This window comes from Xenopus laevis, chromosome 6L (genome assembly GCF_017654675.1).
Source record: "Xenopus laevis strain J_2021 chromosome 6L, Xenopus_laevis_v10.1, whole genome shotgun sequence".
Lineage (NCBI taxonomy): Eukaryota > Metazoa > Chordata > Amphibia > Anura > Pipidae > Xenopus > Xenopus laevis.
In genome coordinates, this window is record NC_054381.1 from 103,509,010 (window position 1) to 103,529,410 (window position 20,401).

Below are 20,401 nucleotides of genomic sequence, written 5' to 3' on the forward strand. Positions count from 1 at the left end.
AGTGGTGAATATTTGAATCAGAACTGTTTCCATGGTCGAGCTGTTATAAATCCAATTTACATTCGAATTGGGGGATTAAAATTCGATTTTGAAACCAAAAAAAAAAAAAGCGAAAATTCGAATTTACAATTTGACCCTTAATAAATCTGCCCCTAAGAAGGTAATAATTATCAGCAGAAAAGAGTTTGAGCAATATGATTATTAGATTGGATTGAAATGAAGTTAGATTTGACAACATTTTAATAAGTTCCATGTAATTTCAATGGTTAGGAGGCAGACCTTTAAGCACATTGGCATTGTATTTGTATATATAGATATATATATATTTATATATATATTTATATGTTTTTACATACAACTAAAATATGACTTGACAAAACAAGGAAATTACGACAGCTTTTATGTTTTACTTTGCTTGCCTCTGACCCACAGGGCTGTTATAAAATAATTTACATCTTCATTCATTTTCCAAATGATAGACAAACAACCCTAATACAAAATACTAAAAGTGCAATAGTATAAATTAAAGAATTTGCAAGCACATTATACAAACATTACCCTTTATTTTACAGCAAAGGTAACATGAAGATTTGACTCACAGTTTCCTATGAAGTGATACTTATGATTGAAAAGGTTTGTGTGGAAATGGATTTCCAACCATTGTACTTTTCTTCACACATTTTCTCATATATATCAAACAATTGTCCACATAGCAGCTACAAATATTTAAATTAAAAAATTTGTTACTGACAGATACTTGCACATGTAAAGCATGCTATCGTCCCAAATAAAATACCACAGTTTTGCCTGCATTGGAATAAAACCACTGAATTATAGCAAACAAAAAGGGCTAATAAAAAGTCACAAACTCAGATGTACCTTGCTGTACAAGATTTCTTTAAGGATGGGGCTTTGATACTGTTGGATACCCGCATAAAGTTATTATAAATACTACAGATGGGACATACTAAATTCATTATTTAGTATTATAGTACTTAAGACAAACTTCAAGTTTATATCTAATTTAAACAAAACTTTCAAAAGATTGGGATAAAGAAGTCAATGTGTATCACCTCAATAAATTAATAAATGAAGGATTGTGCAGGGAAACATAATGCTGTACTGCAGCCTTTGTAAGTGTGTTATCCAATAAAACTTCATTAACTAAAGACTGAAGCAAAAAATATCCAGTTTAACAATCAGTCAAATTGCTGAAGGAAGTACCATGCAGATTTTGCAAGACATCTCTTCTACATCCACATAACTATGCATTTCTGTGATGGGCAAAAGGGCAGTAGGCGTATGGGGTAGAAGTCTGTGATATTTGTTCAAAAACTGTACATCAAATAGTACAAGAGTTTTGAAGAGAAGTGGCCTTAAGTGTTTTTCCTTTAAATTCACTGTCAGTTAATGCCAATTTCTTTATTCTCTTCAATAAACCTTGTGAATGGTCGATTGACTATAGACTCAGAGCCCACTTTGTCCAGATTAATTATAGGAGGGCTACTGCCAGTGCGTGTTCGGTCCATTCCACTTGAGATATTTCCTAATGGTGGTATAGCACTTCCACCCAAACTGACTGGAAGCTGTGGAATGCCTCCGTTCTGTATAACAGAAATCTCATTGTTTTTCATAGCTAGTCCGTTTGTGATAGCAGCAGCATATTGATTCCAAAAGCCTGGGTCAACATTCATTGCTCGAGCTGCCAAATCTTTCTGAAACATCTCTGAAAACTTCAGAGCATCCCCACCAAGCAAAGCCATAGGGTTTTCCACTGATAGCCGACGACCTCGTCTTGCAGGAGCATTATTCCACATGTGTGTTCCCATGTGAACCTATTGACACAAAACAAGAACAGAGAAACAAGAATTTAAGTAATTTCAAGACTAATTATAATTCAATGATATTGTAGTTTTCTAGGGACCAACATGTTTTATTCACTAAAATAAAATGTATATATTATTTAGATGTAGAAGAAGTCCTTAGAATAAAGCATAGTATTTTTTAAATGTCACCAACCCTTATCACAGAAAGATAGTCTAATACTTGAGCATGTAAATCAATCCAAAAACTGAAATTTTAGGTGAAATGAAGGCACATACTTATAGCATCATTTTTTTAAAGGTGCCATTGTTGGTCTTAATCCCAGCGCAATTTTTTAAAGAGCGTATTTGACTATCTTACTGATCCTGGTTGTTGTATTTGTTTTATGTATTTACACAACAAAGACTGTATGGTGATACTGCACTAGCTAATAATTATTAGCTAATATATCAGATTCCAAAAAATAACGCAAAAGGCAATCATTTTTTTTTACGTAAACGTAAAAGGAAATAATACAGTTGATTACAAAGCTAAATTTTTTTAAAATTAAATATTAAATAATTATTTCTAGACATATATAAGTAACAATATTACCCGTGCCACTGTTCACACAAACACACAATACTTAGAGGAATTTTGCAATGTAAATTAACTTGCTGCATCTAAAGGCCTTTCATTTTTTTCATAATAAAAATATGAATACAAATAATTTTCAAACACAATAAAACAATTCTTATTTATCTGTCTGTCTTACATTAATAATGGATAAAGCATATATTCATAATCATTAAGCAAGTATGTATATATATATATATATATATATATATATATATATATATATATGTTTGTGCGAAATGCCCCACAACCTAGACATGTATAAAAATGTCTAGAGGTGTAAAAAATTTGCTGTAGACAAAAAATGTATATACATATATATATATACATAGATCAAAGAAGGTACCCCCAGATTTTGCAATAAATGTACAAGTATTATCACTGTAGCAGTACAATCGCAGTAATGATTCCAATGTAAGTGTGGGTATTTCAGTAAATTTATAAATGTGTATATATATATATATTTATATATATAAAAGACAATTTTAATCTCGCACACACCTCAATTGCCTGGCTGCTGGATACAAATAGATTAGCAGAAAATCCACAAAAATAAGTATATACTGTATATACCAACTAATGTCAGTTATACACCTTAAGGGGTTTATTTTAATGAGTAGAAAAATAAAGAAATACACATATCAGACTAATTTTTAAAAGCCTTGTTCACGAGAAAACAGGGTAAAGTTTCAGCCAATTAGGTGCTTACTTAGAAAGCTGAAATTCCTGACTCTAGGGGAGATTCTATGAGCTAATTTCTAATAAAGGAAGGGTATACAAGCTACACAATAACGGCATGAGTTGTTTAGAAAATCTTTTTACAAACATGCAAGACAGCATTTCCATACTGCAGTGAATTTGCTGGAAGAGTTAAAAATTAAATATTTCTTCCAGTTCATACACACTTATTGCCCCACAATCAAAAAAACAAATCAACACTTTTAGATCATCATTGTACAAATTGTGGCTTCCAAACTGTTATACAAATCAGTTCTTCCACATCAACTTATTTCACAGTAATATAACGCCTTAGGGAAAAATCAGTTTGATACTACAAATACAAAATAAGCAAGTACTGATATAAAATGTTATTCCTATATGTTATAAAAAACAAACACCAAAAACTTGCCTATTGTGAACCAAAATGTAACTATAAATGAACAGCACTATATGCTATTTTTTTTTTTATCCAGTTAAAAGGAAAATAACATAAGTACTGCAAATCCAAATATTATGTTTTGTGTGTGTTTGTATGCAACAGTACATGACACAGTTTTAACAATACGTGAAAAAATTCAATTTGATATGTGTATTTTCCATGACTGTCACATATGTGTTCTCATGTAGCAGGATTGTGAAAACCAAAAACAATCCACAAGCAAGAGCAATATGTTAGAACACAGACTTATGAAGCACTGTAAGGGAATACAATTTAGTGACCAAAAATACTTCAGCCGTATTTTACATTTTTAAAGTAGAATTTCAAGACCACAAGCAGGCATGTCATTGTCATTACAAATAATGCTGTATTCTATATAGCAATTGCGATATGGTACTATTTAGCTATTTTACTTTTTTTCTTTCTTATGAATAAGAATCTATCTACAGACATGTATAATTATTAGTTTAGGCGTTCTTGAACTTATGTTCCAATATGTTGTTGGATTCCAACTCACTGTTCTCTAATTTGTTGTAGGCCTTTGTTTACAAATTTAGTTTTGTGCATTTTAGTACTGTCAAGTACTGACATATTTGTGTGCATACAAAATGATCTGTGTGTCTTACAGTATTATGTGCGTCAATGTCATAACTTGTATGTGCAGGCACAAGCACACTAAGAAGGAACATTGCTCAAACTAAAATCCTCTAAATTATAAACAAGCGGTAGAGCTCTAGTCCAATATATGATAAAGGGCATATTGTATGCCTGAAACGTTGCATATGTGCAGCAATTTGATACTGAGTGCCGCTTCAGTTCTTTCAAGATTTCTCTAAGATTTGGGGACGTGACGGCGTCCCTTATGGTAGCTGAGCACCAGGGCAAGCCATTAATTTAAGGCTGAACTGAAGTTTTTGCTGGTTACCTACTTTTTCTCATATACAGTATATAAATATATATATATAATTCTCCAATGAGTATCCGCACTCCAAGGCAATATAAAAGAGAGAGGGGTGCACGGTAATTTTTGCATACACCAATAGTTTCCAAACCAGCACTCCCTTTAGTGAAAAAAATTTCATTTTTATTATTACATAGTAATACTTCCAACGTTTCGGTCCCCATTGGGACCTTTTTCAAGGATGATCTATAGATAGATAGATAGATAGATAGATATCCTATCTATAGCTAGAAAGGCTGGAGTGAATGGATGACTAACAGAACAAAACACTATTTCCTGCTTTGCAGCACTTTTGGTTTCCACTGATTGGTTACCAGGCAGCAAACAATCATTGACTTGAGGGGAGGCTACATGGGTCATAATTGTTGCTTTGAATCTGAGCAGCATGCTGAGGATTTCAAGTCGCTGACTAATTCAGAGTTAAAGAGCTGAAAAGCAGGAAATTGTATTCTGTTCTGCTATGTGAGACACCTGCTCACTCCAGTCTTTCTAGCTTCCATTTTTGGCTAACTAGCTATATTAGAAACATTTTTTATTTTGCACAGCCAATCTATTTACCCTTATGTTTACACTGAACTGTTCCTTTAAAAGGAAAATTCGAGTGCTAAGCTTTTTTTTCAGCTGAAAGCATTAAAAACATATAAAGTCACACACACACATTCATGAAATGGCAATGACATTTAGCAACAGTTTTAAACTGGTAGACTTTACTAATCCCAATCCTTAGGTTTTCTTTTGTTAGACGGGAGAGAGTTCACCTTACCTTAAGATTCCCTTTTGTGGTAAAGGCTCTACCACAGATTGTGCAGCCAAATGGCTTTTCACCAGTATGAGTACGTTCATGTATCTGTAGTGCACTTGCTGAAGAAAAGGTCTTCCCACACGAATGACAGTTGTGTTGCTTGGGAGTTCGTCTTGGTGGGGGTGCCAGCATTGGAGTGATGCCTGGACTCATCGCTGTCTGTGGTGCAGCAAGAACCTGGATTCCAGCTGGAAGGTGGGGACCTTCACCCAATGAGATCGGCTTGGTGTGACCGTTCACTTCCATTTTGATCATGGCAGGCGCTGTGCTGGTGATCAGGCTAGTTGTAGTTTGGCTGGGACCTAGAGTAAAGTTGGGTTCAAATAACTGAGATGGGAGCTCTTTCAATTTGTGTGTCAGCAAGTGCTGTTTTAAATTACCCATAGTGGAACACCCACGATTGCAGACTGTACATATAAATGGCCGTTCTTTAGTATGGCTGCGGTAGTGAATTTCCAATGCACTCTTACAAGCAAAAGGCTTGCCACAGATATTACAAACAGTACTTTTAAACTTACCACGTTCTCTGCTCAGGAACAGGAGACTATAAGGAGCCTCTTCTTTGATGATTGGCCTCACAGGGTAAGTGGCTGTCAGATCCAGTGCACCTTCACTTTCAGGAGTGGGTAAAGGGCTGTCAGGCTTTTCTGTTTTGAGTTGTATTACTGGTGGCTCTTCTTGACTAGTTATAAGTGGAGATTTTGATCGAATGCTTTCACTGTGACTATGAACTGGAGACAAAACCTGCATAGATGAAGAGGATTCAGACATTGCTGGGCTGCCTGCACTCTGGCTTTCTAAGTCCCCAACAGCAGAAGATGAATCGTTGCTTAAATGATCGCTTTCACCAGATCCATTCTCTATGTTTTTCAAACCAATAAACTGCTGGGCAGTCATAACAGAGTCAATCATTTTCATCTGATTTTCTAAAGCAGCAATACTGGAAATGACAGTAGGAGGTGAAGCAGGTGAGGATCCAGAATACGGTATGAGTGGCTTAGATGAGTCACTTGCTGTGTCTTTTAAGTCTAGATCATCTTCTAATGAATTATCGTCAAAATCATCATCATAGTTGCTCATTGTTTCAAGATTCTTGTCATCATAGGAAAGTTCCGAGTCCATTGCATCTTGGAAGCCCTCTGGTAATGGGGTGTTTGGAATCTGTCCACCCATATGCATACGAATATGCTGTTGCAGAACCACAGCATTCGTAAATTTTTTCTGACAAATGGGACATGAATGTTGAACCCTCAGTGGAGGCTTTGACCTATGAACACCGAAATGTGTTTTCAAATTGCCTTTAGTAGTAAAGGCGCGTCCACAAACTTTGCATTTAAATGGCCTTTCTCCTGTATGTGTTCTGTAATGCATCTTGAGAGCACTCTGACAGCTAAGTACTCTGTGACAAATGACACACTGATTTGGATCTGTCATCTTTTTATCAATGTTTTCAACTAATTGCTGTAATTTTGAGGTTTCTGATGTTTGCATAGATTCCAGGAGACCACCAAATGGAAACTTAGCCTTGAATTGGTCAGACATGGGAGGAAGCACAGAGTTTGGGAGGCCTGTCGAAACACTGGAATCTGTAACAGTAGGAACAGGAGTAGTGACTGGAGAAGATATCTGTACATTTACAGGCTGTTCACCTACTCTTGTAGAGGAAGGCTGAACAATAGGTTCTTGTTTAGGAGTAACAGTTCCTGCATGTGCTGGTTGTGGAGATTCTGAAGATGCTTGTATGCAGAGTTCAGAATTATTTATGTTAGGAGATAATGAGTTGCATTCACTAGAAGCAGGAGATGGCCTTTGGGGGGATCTGTTACTTGGTGTAATGCTTGGAGAATCACTATAGCTATTAACACCAGGCATTCCAGGTATTGTGGGAGGAAGCTGCAATCCAATTGTGGTTGGAACAGTTGGTAACACAGGCTTACTATCTAACCATGTTGTGACTGGTTTCTCAGGAGGAAGAGACATTCCATATGGAATTCCAGAGCTAGTGGGAACATTGTCGAGGTATTCTGGAACAGGGTATGGATTCATCTGAATGTGGGGATATTTTTCTTTGTGTCTCTGAAAATGAACCTTTAGGTTTCCTTTTGTGGAAAAACGATTTCCACATATATTACATTTGAATGGTCTTTCTCCTGTATGAGAACGTAAATGGATTTGTAATGCACTATCACTTCCAAAGACCTTGGCACAAAACCTACATTTATGTTTAAAGAATGGATCATCAGAGGTTGTCTTGGTCTCAAATACTGACACATTTGGTGGCTTTCCCTTACGGTGCTTCATAAGTGCAGAGAGGGGGTCTAAAGCATTCGCTGTTGCTGCAATGCTGGCAAGAGGGTTGGGGAAGATCACACTATTTGATGAACTCTGAGGTAGAAGTGGACTTGGCAAACTGGAAGATGAATTAAGGATATTTCCATGTCCTACAGATGGAGGTGTTGAGGAGCTCTGTGGATGGGTTGGATTACTTGTAGAATTGGACAAAGAACTAGGGGCTGCTGAACTTGCTTTACTATTTGTTGATAATGATATGGTTGATTCTGTTGGTACAGATGATACAGGGCATGGTATATTTGGGGTACTTGCCCCAGATGGTGGCTGTGACATATGCTGTGGATTTTCAAAAGAAGGGGGCAGACCGCTAGTTGCTGGTCCTGAAAGAGTGGGAGGGACTACTGATGTTAACTGGAGGGTAGAGTGTGCAGCAAAACCCTGCAACTGATTGGAAGCAGGGATTGGAGCATTTTGGGATGGAACTGTGGGATTTAATGGAGGCCGTAATGGCTGCCGGTTCATCAGTGCAACTTGACTACGTATCTGTTCAATGAGTTGCAGCTGATGAATTTGCTGCTGCTGTAGTGCCATCAACTGTTCTAAAATCATTGGAATTGCCATTGCAGTTGCGGCAGTTGCAACATTTGTACCCCCCACACACTGTGCATTTTGTGAAAATTGTGCAACTGCCACCTTAGTACTTTGCAGAGTCTCTAAGGTAACATTAGTGTTTGGCATGTTATAATTAGTCATGGAAGATGGTTCAGGAATCTGAGGTAGAGGAGTAGCAGGGTCTGAGGCTTCTTGACTTGGGTAGTTTTTTTCTTCTGTAATTTCAACCTCCATTGGTTCCTCTTCCTTTTCAGTGTCTTTTATGTCACAGGTGTCATTATTTTCTACCTGGATATTTTCCTCTGCAGTCTCACTTTCTGCGTGATTACTGGGAGAACTTGCAGGAGAGGGTTCTGGAACCTCTTCTGGTACTGGTGCTGCTACATCATCATTCACAATCAGCACAAGAGGGTTTTTAGTGCATGTCTTCTTGTGATCTAAGAAATCAGTCCATTTGAAGAATTCAGCACAGCATTTTTCACAAACGTTAGTTTCTTCACTCCCACTTCGACTTTCATTCCCACTGTCACAATCATCGGGTCTTTCCGCGGCTGCTGCTGAAAGCAAATGAAAAGACCATATTAGCTTTTAAACCAAATGACAGATGGCTACATTTGAAAATTTTGCACAAGTAAGATCAATACTTTTTATTTTGTACAAATTACCCCACTTGAACAATTTTCAAGCCCAACGTAAGTAGTCTATGACTTCTTATACCTAGCTAATAATTTTCTTTGCGCAATCCATCAAATTATGAGGCTCTATCAATTGTGGATACTGCTTCTTAATGAAATTCCATAGAAGTCATTGATTTCCAATATTTTCATACAATTCACAGCAACCTTGTCTGTTGCGTACAAATCAGGCTTTTGATGGGCTCATTAGGATTCCCCTTTAGCATTGAGCTTCCTAATTTCCAGCAAAATTAGAGATGCCTTTGCCAGTTCAGTTAACATTGCTAAACTAATCTGTAACCTTTCAAACTTCAGTCAGTACATGACAAGATCAAATGAAGCAAGTGTAGCCTTGACTATACCACTTTATGAATTTTTATATTATTGAAACATCAAGTGTTTCATGCAAGTTGATATGACCATTATATCAATATTGAATGATATTTGGAAAGATTTATTTTAAATACTCCAGCCAGTAATGTTGCATTGTTCAACTGCAATTGAATAATAAGAAATTATATTATATTGATATTTGTACACATTACTGGACCCTTATAAAAAATACATTGGTCCATATATTAATTGTTTAAAAAGTTATTTAAATGTCATGTTATCATTCAGAATGCTATTAAAATTGTAACCATTTTAAATATCTAAAAAAAAAAAAATCTAAAAAAAAAGTAAGAAATTAATTACTAACCACTAAAATTACAAATCATGGCACTAACTATTACGTTTTAAGATCTTTGCACAAGCTAGGAATTATATATTAAAACTACATTTATACTGACATTTTTAACATAAGTGTGTTATGGTGAGATACAATTTTGTACCTATTTCCATCTATTCTTTAAGAAAGGCTCTGTAAATTATATGCTTGTGCCACTGTAGAAAACGCACTAATTGGTTACACATGTTTAATTACTGTTGTAGGCAGTCACTTCCTCTGACTTGCGTTACCCTCTTGTGCTGAATGACAAGCATGTTTAATGAACAGAATTCTAATTCACACCTGATCAAATAAATAGCTATACCGAAATCAACATATAAAGCAATTTCAAGAACCTTACAATCTGCTTATGTATTTTTTTAAGGCTGCATATATATTGATTACTATTAATTAAAAACTGCTTGTATATAGAAAAAATATAGAAAAGTAATCAGTATGCTATTAGCAGCAAGCTTTTACAGTACAATGTTATATCTCATTTTTGCTGCAGCATTATAGTATAAAATAATATAATTACATTCACACCCAACATTTCTCAATGGATGTATATGTGATTCAAATTTAAAAACTATATGTTAAAGCATTAATTAGGTTTAACCAGTTAATTGAGATTATCACTGAATTTGTTGTATTTAACTCTCAATTGAATATAAGAATTGTAAACCAATTAATGTGAATTTAAAATGAATATGCACTGTTATGAGCAAGTATGTTACTTTAGTTGGGGTAAATATTTTGCAATTTTTATAAAATAAATATATTCTTCTTACAAACTTAGTACATTAGCAGTTAATCTTAAATTATGCACGAACAAGCTTCTGACTGTATAAAGTTAAAGGTATAAAATCACACTCAGAATGTATGTCTATTATAACCATTACAAAGTCTAGCTGTAAAGTAACAAAAGCAGATAATAATAAAAAAAAAATAGTGCATCATTTCAAACTTTTGAAAAAATAGTAGCTATACCTTTTGCCTGTTTTATATCCTGATTCCTGAAATATATTCGAGCTTGCTAAAAATATGCAACATTAAAAAATGTTTGTAAAGCAAAAGGCAAAACATTAATGGAGCATATTTGCAAGGAAAAATATATAATTTTGCTTGTAGTGGCCAAATACAAAATGCAAAGAAAGAACATATTATTAAAAAAACAATGTATGTGTGAAAAGAATCAGCCAAATTGTACCTGATAAAATAGAAGGTGAGCAAAGATCACATCACAAGTTAAGCCTTTTAGGTTGAATCAAATGCATGCTTTCACATACATCATTTACAACCATCCTGGAGAGCCGCTGATCTGATATTTTATAATTTTTATGTTTGTGATCTACCATATTTTAACTTTTATGTCTGATTAAAAAAATATATTTTTTAGGAACACTGTAATCTGTCAAATTGTAGCATATATTCTTGGGAAATTAGAATATTCGTGCAACCCTGTCATTCACAATTTCAGATGTCTTAATTCTAGCTGTGAAAACATAAGCCGCACAAGTACGACTGCAGATAGCCAAATGTTTCCATTTCCCCAGGACAATATAAAAAAGGTTTTTGTTTTAGATGACAAATGTATAGGACAGCTTTTTATAACGATATGGATCAGTATAACACATTATTGATTTCAGCTTATATACTTCTGATTTAAGACTAATTATTAAAATAAATTGATATTACTCACCGCACACACTTACACACGATTTACATGAGAGCAAATCACTGACATAAAGGTTAGCTATTCTAACTGGAATAGTCAGTACTAGTTTAAAATTACAGTAATAGGCCGTCTCCAATTATTATTATTTTATGTATGTGTGATGTATTCGGAACCATGCCAGGTTGCTTTTGATAACAGTATTTAAAGCTAAATTCAAGGAAAGAAACAAATTCCACCACACCTCTGTCAAAAAAGACTTTATCTTCTGCAATATTTGTCATTAGAAAAAAAAAGTCGTTTCACAAACATTGAGCGAACATGTGTGCGAATTCAAGTTACTAAAAAGAAAAAATTAATTAAACTATCTGGTTATGTAAAATTCTAAATCTCACGTGAGAATTGATCAGCATCTATTCCTGATCCCATTGGAAAATGCTTAAGCCCCGTTCTCTTTATGTGGAGTAAACTCTGTTGTGTGCAGTTCAGTTCCAGATTGTGGTTTTCCTTTGTGCAGAACCTCTTCACAGTTGTATGCAGTGTTATTGAGAAGAAATGTAATTGTATGCATGTTTTTACATGATTTGTGGTAAGAAATACAAATGTTTCAATATCATAAAACATCCATTGCATAAATGTCTGTGTTAGTATGTCGGTAATGACAATTTATATCTGTGCTAACAAAACATATTTGATTTTTTGCTTGCTTCAGTAGGAAATTTTGGTGCAATCTGTTTGGCTAGTAACTTATGGCATGAGGGGAGAATAACTGTAGTAATAATAAAATAATATAGCTCTTTAATGTTTAAGTGCAAGTCAACCCATTGGCTATTGACAAAATGTTTATGGAGTTGCTACATAACACTGATTTATAATCCATTAACATTTAGATTTATGAAAGTGGAATGCTTTATCAGAAGCTAAACATATATAGAGCATGTGTTCCTCTACATTTCCAAAATAAAACCACAGCAAACCACTGCTAATTAATATACTAATAATATTATAATGCGTGTTGTTATAGCACTTTTGTATTCAAACATGACCTTATTTCAAGTGCTACTGCATTATTTCTTTTTTTAAGATGTTATGTTTAATAACTAAGTAAAAGCAAATTCTTCAGTGCTTGTATAGATACATCACATGAAGATGAGAATTAAAGGTACAGAAATCAGAATTGGAATGCATGTACTATACAGGCTGACTGAAGGCATAGCCTCTTTCATATGGCCAGGTGACATGAAAAAAGAAACAATTCTGGAGCAATGGTTTTCCTCTTAAATCTGTGGAATTTAAGAGGGAAAAAAGTTCAAGGCATTTGTATTCTTGCAAATTAATTCTTTTTAACTCTTTATGATAGCTGTGATTCCCATAAAGGAAGATGAATTATCACATACAGAGCCCAAGCTGTGAAACAGGAGGAGACAAATAGAGACCCCTACTGTGTTCAACAATGTAGAAGAAATTCCAGACTCAATAGAATTTTTTTTGCCCTCTTTCAAGCTAAACAATGCCTGTCAACATGACAGTGAACAGTGGAGGGCACTATTACTATGCAGAATGTTATGGATCTAGTATATTTAGATTAATCTATTCGGTGGCCTAAATCTCAGAATTTGTTAAGTAACAACCACCTGTGGTATAGTCACCAACTGTCTTCTGCTTTTTTTAACATTTGCAGTTTGTAATCATGAAAGCAATCCATTAGCTACTTAAACACTGTGCAAATAGATGGAGGCTTAGCCATGTACAATATCATTAGCGAATACAGAGATTAATAAGAAGCAGATTTTACAATTTAGGAATTAATCTCTCTGTGTTTAATATGTATATATATATATATATAGATATATATATATAGATATATATATATATATATATATATATATATATATATATATACAAATTTGTAAAAATGCATTACAGTGGAATATAAAGTTTATATCCAAACTATCAAATAAATTAAGATAAAACATTTTGCAAGATTTAATAAAGAATTTATAATATGTGATATTGTACATAATGAATGCCCAATTAGTCTCAGTATTTGGCAGTACAGTTGAATAAATAATTGATTCAGCTTTTGTATTTTTATATTTAAGTTCAGATAAGTGAATGGATATTATTTTAATTCCACCTTGTATATTAAGAAGATTGCCTTCCTGGTTTATAATTTCCGGTAAACATGTCATTCTTAATTATAATCTTTAATCTACATTTTTCATATAATACGTATTATGGATATATATATATGCCGTGAGTGCTTTCACTGGACTGATGTGTGTATATATATATATATATATATATATATATATATATATATATATATATATATATATATATATATAATTTTCTTAATAGTTGAAAAATAGAAAAAATACATTTTGATTGAAAGGCATAATTAGTAAAATGGGTGGTCTGATTTATCAGAATTTAAAATAAAAAATATTAACATAACATTTTTAACCATTTCAATTTGATCTTTCAGCAATGCATCTTTTGGTAAAGAAAAACAAATACATTTGCATTAGCCAAAATAAAGAGGCTAACTCCCATTCATTCTGGTCTGACAACTAGTTCTTCTTGTTATAATGAAATGGTGTGATTTCAAGTGTATGTGTTTGTGTGTGCTTGTGTAAAATACACTAGCAATTTGGGGCAAACAGGCAAATGGTTATGTAATTATCTTCATTTGAAAAAAACGTCAAATACCGACGAAAGAATTAGACATCATTGTTCAGAATAAGGGTCTTGAAATTTTTGCTCAAAATGCAGAAAACAATTCCGACCATGATGCAGAAATACACAGATGATAATATTTCCCGCATTAACACTTTAGCTAAAGAAGATCAGTAGCTGCTAATCTCTATAGCATGTAGCAAACATGCAGAGATCTCTAGGTAACACTCAAATCTAGTGTTAACACTTAACATAACAGAAGTAACCATGCTGCCAAGGTCAACTGCACAGATGTACTAATTGTATTATGAGCTTGACATCTAGCGGCCACCCCTGGCAGGGCAAAACAGGCAAAGGTTAAATCAGCCAGCCTTGTCAAAGCACTTCTAAACACCCACCCTCAGGGACACGCCATTGGAAACCTGTTGGCACTTCATGCAGTCCCACCTTTTTAATGTCACCAAACAAAATGAATCTCTAGTGTGTGCTGGGCATTAATGGTTTGAAATAGGAGCCTAATAGCCTATTTTAAACAATTTAAACAGGGTTGCATCATCGAAGGCATATAAGGCTAGAAACAAGCAACTATTCTTATGTTTTAAAATATATTTGGAGCACAAAATGAAAAAAAAGTTGCATTTCACGTGCCTTCATTTCCAACAAATGGCATTCCGAATATTTTTATACTGTGTTTTTATCATCACATCGAAATCAAAACCACAATTAAAATATTAAAAATGTTACATGTACATATAGGTCGAATCGGAATGCAAGCACTTACATGGTTTGTAAGTGAGTGTTCCCACCTATTAAAATGATTTGCTTGCATTTATTTTAACATCCCCAAAAATCCCTTCTTACTAAGGTCAATTTATTACCAAAACAAAAACATTCTAATGGTTGTGTGCCTTGTAATGTGTTTTACTTGTTCTACCTGAAAAATATCTAAAACTTTTATCAAGAGGTTATACAGGAGCCTTTGTTTACTCCTTTTTTGTTAGTAGGATTTTAGATACAGCTCTTCAAAGTGCAAAGAAAATAATCTTCTGGTCATCTTATGATCGACAGTAAGACAGCACAAGGATTAGCCAAAATGATAAGGAAATCTGACCCACTTTGGGTTTAACAATGTAAATGCACAAAAAAACTGTTTCATAGATTTGAATAAGTTGACGGGTGCTTAGAATATAAATACATGTGTGCGTGTGTGGGACTAAACTCATATATACCTCTGCATTTCAAAAGTGAGTCTTATTTGTAAGTAAATCATTCCTGTGTATAATGTCCTAAAACGGCAGCATAAACAAATATATACTATAAAGTGCCATTAATACTGTTTAAATATGTCTCTGAAATATTTTATGTATGTAATAATCCACACACTGTTCATATTAATTTGCTTTAATACTACAGTGCTTACAGTCCTCACTAATAAAAAATGTGTTTATGTGGATTGTAGATAGATAGATAGATATATATGCTATTTTAATTGTAATAATTTACAGTAGATGTTTCACACATGCAATTATGAACTAGTGCAATGTAAAATTAAAATCCTTGGTTTTATTTTTGTATTTCCTCTTCTGAGATGTGCACTTACGCTTATTTTCATAACCAAACACTAGTAAATTGTGTAAACACCTGTGATCAAACAGATCTAATGCAAACTTGTGTTTTATCCTAAAAATATAATCTGAATGGTTCTAATATCAATTCAGTTACATCTGATGATTCAGAATTAACACAATATAAACTCTTTGGAATTCTAAGATGTTATGTATATGTGTAGGTAGAGGACACAATAAATGTAAACTGAGAGAAGGATATATATTTATATGTGTGTGTACATATATACATTAAAATATAGAGGGGGGACAGATTGATATCTAGATAAATATCTTATGTATGCACAATCTAGATGAATATCTTATGTATGCACAATAAAATTTATTTTACAAGCTATAAATTATTCGCTATCATGTTTAACAAATTTGAGACTTACAACACAGAGAAACATCAGCAACTATAGCTTAAAACTAGTCTGCAAACAAGTCTGGCAATTAAATACCCTGTTTCAAAAAGGAAATGCAGTTTCATTTAAGATCACCCTTTCCATGCATTTAAATGTGCATGGCCTCTTTCATGGTTTAATGGTGAGGTTACAGTATACAGATAAGTGTTTCCCTGAAAGTTTCAACAGTTTATAAATCAACAAGACAATACTAAAGTCATCTTACGAAAAAGAAAGGAAGCTGGAATCACAGACATTTTTTAGTAGCTGGGTCTGACAATACAGATTTTAATTGTAAGAGAGGCGTTTAACATTATTACAACGACGGCTTTTGTTTCAGTTTGAGGTTGCTGTGGAAATGGGATTTGAGTCATTCCCAAGCCACATTAATCGGGCTGTAAAAGTCCTCACTAGGATGCAATGTAACCCTTTGGATGCAGAGCCTGTCTTTCTCTCTCTCCAGAAATAAAACCATTCATTTGATGGTGTAGGGGAATACAAAACAAACCAAGGGTGAGAAATGCTACGTGAAGAAGTAAACAAAAAAATATTTCCATGACAAAAAAACCTCCTGCGCCCTTAATCTACACACCATATGCAAGCGTTTCTTTTTAGCATATCTCCTGTTCTAATCTCCTGTGTCACAACCACACAGATAAGACTCCCTCTTTAGCCATAAAGCTGCTTCCAAGAATCATACTTTCTTCCACAAATCCATGAAACTCTTGTGAAGCCTGACAATGACATGTTACTGTTTAATGGAATGAAAGAAAGCATCTGGGCACTAACGCCTCAAAGCTCATGAACCAAGGCCTTCCTTCCAAGGCACCCCACAATTAAATACATTAACAAAGGCTGAGCAGGACACTTTATTACAGAAAGCTGCCCGGCGCTTGCAACGGGTTTAATTTGTGCATTACCAAAAGGGATCATTATCCCCACAAAATAAATACTGTCTGCAGCCACTCAGCAATAGACAAATGTTCATCTTGTGGCACAATGAAAAAAAAGCACAATAAAGCCCTCGCAGAATCAGAATAAATCTTTATATAACAGAGATCTGACTTGGCTGGTCTAGCACTAATTGTTGCATGTGTGAAATGTGATGCAATATTTGCAGACGGAAATTGTATCCATCTGTTTAGGGACAAGATTTGGGTTTGTTGATGCTGATGCTGCAAAATACAAACAACTCCTGAGTGTGACGTGGGAGTGAAAGTTAAGAAAGGACTGCACCCCAGCACCACGCTCAACTTTGTGTGTGCTAAAGTGCTAAAGATGTAGGCAGCGCATGGTGCTGGCAGGCAGGGGAGTGTGGGTGTCTGTGTAACAGGGAAAGAGCAAGTGAGGATCATTAGCCCTTCCAGGACCCCCTGTTGCTGCTGCTATAATCACTAGCTCCCTAAGTAGGACCATTTCAGGCTGCCTATTGAATAGAAGCCTCTTCAGAGCAGGACTCTCACCTTTGGTTGAAGCTGGGAGCAGCTCCCCGGCAGTGATGGCTGAGGCATTCATTGGTGGTGTCTGCTCCTCTCCTGTGTGTGTGTGTGCTGTCTCCAGAAGCCTTTCCCAATCTCCCTCCATCCCCAAAACAAGATGAGTAAAGCCCCCTCCTCCTCCTCCCTCCCTCCCAGACTGTCCCCTAGTCCTCTCCTCGCAGTAGCTGAACGCCACAAACAAGCTCCCGCTGCTAACAGGAACTTTCAGCTTGGCCTCTCTTCAGTCTCCCCTAAGCTCTCCAGCCAGGCAGGGTCAGTGTGTGCAGCTAGTGACTGCTCCCCCTCCTCCTCCCACTAACCTATAGCCCCCCATACTCAAAGCCAACCCCCCAGCACCACAACAACTGTACACTCTCCGCCTGCCTCTCCTTTTGTCTGCTCTGCAGGTGCAAACTAGTGTGAAACTTCGCACTTCTCTCCAAGGTCCGCCTCGCACTCAGCAACTACTTTCCTCTGTACACGAGGAGAAGAATAAAGCGAACATGAGTGTGTGGAAAGGAAGCGGAGTTTGTGCAGTGGGATAGGGACAGAGCAGCTCACGTGCGGGAGGGGGGGAATGACATGGTAGCGCCTAGGTGGCAATAATAGGGATACTAGCGGCCAGCAGGACCCCCCTCCCCTTACCGTTGTGAGGTTGCACCTCTGCCGCGATGTCCTCTGATTTCAGATGCTGGGGCTTGGCTTGCTTTCGCCGAGACATGCTGCTGCCGCCGCTGGGAACTCAGAGTCCTTTCTGCTTTTTTGCAGATACATCAGTGGCGAATGGCAAAAAAAAAAAATTGTTCACAAATAGTCGAGTTGCAAAATGACGGAAAATGAAGCGGTGTCGGTGCGGCGCGGATTGCGCATGTCGGTATATAATTGTGATGGTGAATAATACATGGCGATTAGTGGCGGGGGTGAGAGGGGATTGGCTCGGGGCCAGCGGACACAGACTGCATATGGAAATGAGGGACGGCCTCAAGCAATTAGCCGCCTCACTCCGCCAAATGATCTGGCTTCTTTGCACCGCCCGTCGGGCTACACTTCTGGGCGCCCACGAAGGGAACATGTCACTGTAGGGAAGGTCATGATGTTCCCCCTCCTGTGCTGCCTCCGCTCAGCTCCTCTTCTCTTGGCTGCGCACTACTTTTATTCCTCCTCTCCACCCCCAAACTTTTGATATCAGGGCTGTGCTCTTTTGACCCGTTGGTGGCCTCTCGCTACTGTCTCCGCGCTCCCGGCAGTGCCGTGGGATTTGGTTGGAGCGAGGAAGCTCGCTTGTTAGTGAGGGGAAAGTTTCTTGCTCGTTGTTCCTGCAGCTTCTTCTCCGCCCCTTCTCTTCTTTTCCTCCTTCAGTTACAGTTATTTTCTTCTTTCCGTGCACACGACCTTGCCCAATGATTCCTTTCACCTTCCTCTCTGTTTTGGCTACCCACCCCCCCCGCCTGGGAATTCACTTGCCGCAGTCCAGGAGGCAGTGACACTATAAGCACAATACAAGCCCCTCTTCATCAGCTTTAGTGAGCGCGTCCAGTCAGTGCTTGCTCCTGGCAGGGGACAGTGGGTACCTAGGTGGGATGCTGATGGGCTGTACGATCGGCGCTCACAGGTGGAACTTTAGAAGAAGTTTAGTGAGACTGCTGTAAGCACCGAAGCACCGATTCGGATGAACCCCCTTTCCTTTCAGAGGATGCAGCAGCCGTAGCGAATGGGATCAGGTAGTGCGCAGCCTTGTACCACAGCGGAGCAGGGAAGTCCCAGTGCTGCACATGAACTTGCCGGGAGTTGAGATGCGGTGCAGAAGTGCAAGGGGTGTGTTGAGTATCCCGAGCCCGATGCTGCTGCTGCTACACTCGTTCTCTCTCTCACTCCCCCCTTATCCCAGTGAGACCTTCCGAGCCGGATCCCTTCCCAGCAAACTCTCCTGTCCGCGGAAGGGGCAGCGCGCACAGTCCTCCTCGCACAGTCCTTCTCTTTCCCGTGTCACGGGAGGGGGTGGGCCGGAGCGGTTTATGCTGTGGGTGGTGGAGTTGATGGGAGGGGAGCCAGGTTAAGGGGGGAAAACAAAGTCCCAGCACTTGATCGTTTAGCAGCACCCCCTCTCCTTCACGCGCATACATGGGGGGCGTATGTCAGCTATTGATAGAGGATTCCCCAGCTACTAACATGAGCCATGTGCTACTCGCAGCCATAAGCTCTCCGGTGTCTCACACCCGTTATGTCGCTGCCAGTACATCAGCCGCTGCGCTGCGCTTTTAGTCCCCACAGATGCGCTCCCATAGCGCTACTAGCACGTACCTGGCGCTCTCTCTCTCTCTGGCCCTATCCCAGCAGCTCAATGTGCTACTATTGTACATTCCCTTCTGTACGGATATCCATGTTATACAATGAGTTGTGTGTAGAAAAGCAGGTGAATGACACAACTGCGCTTGTTTGCGCTTCTTCTATTCCAGAAATGTGTGAAACCTTATAGACAAGTCCCCACTGCGCTAAACTTTCATCTTGTCTGTACAGGAGCTAGTGCAGCCGTTACATCCCCGACCCCTGTCCGACCTCTTCCGTATTCCCTGCACCCCCGCTCACTTTGGCTCCGTTTCTATTTGGATTCTTTTTACAGTACAATCCTTGTAATAAGCACAAGTCCGCTCTATTATCGCCTGAGCCATCCACCCTTGTCTCCAGCTTTTGTCAATGTATCACTATATAATTTATGACGTGTAACACTTATTAATTGCGCACATGTATGATGTCTGTAATCGCTTCTGCGCCTGTCGCAGCTCAGTATAGAAGCCTCTGCTTATTTGCTGTGATTGATGGCTTAGAGGGGATCTTAAACTTTTACTCGTGTCCTAAGGTCAAGTACCTGGTGCTGATTGCACTTCCCTCCACTTCTCCCCTTCTGTCCAT

At 37.2% G+C, this 20,401-nt stretch overlaps 1 protein-coding gene across 5 annotated transcripts in view; it reads right to left on the reverse strand.

The window, feature by feature from the left end:
* Positions 1-389: 389 nt before the first annotated feature.
* Positions 390-20,401, reverse strand: part of sall3.L (spalt-like transcription factor 3 L homeolog) — a 20,176-nt gene continuing 164 nt past the window's right edge. The window contains exons 1-4 of one of the 5 annotated variants that reach the window (XM_018266203.2): positions 18,137-20,401; positions 5,880-8,819; positions 5,323-5,663; positions 544-1,835 (exon numbers count right to left, since the gene is read on the reverse strand). The exon at positions 18,137-20,401 is cut by the window's right edge and continues 158 nt beyond it. In XM_018266203.2, the coding sequence (XP_018121692.1) occupies positions 1,404-1,835; positions 5,323-5,663; positions 5,880-8,819; positions 18,137-18,212 (3,789 nt within the window). In that variant the 5' untranslated portion in view covers positions 18,213-20,401 and the 3' untranslated portion in view covers positions 544-1,403. 5 annotated transcript variants of the gene reach the window in all.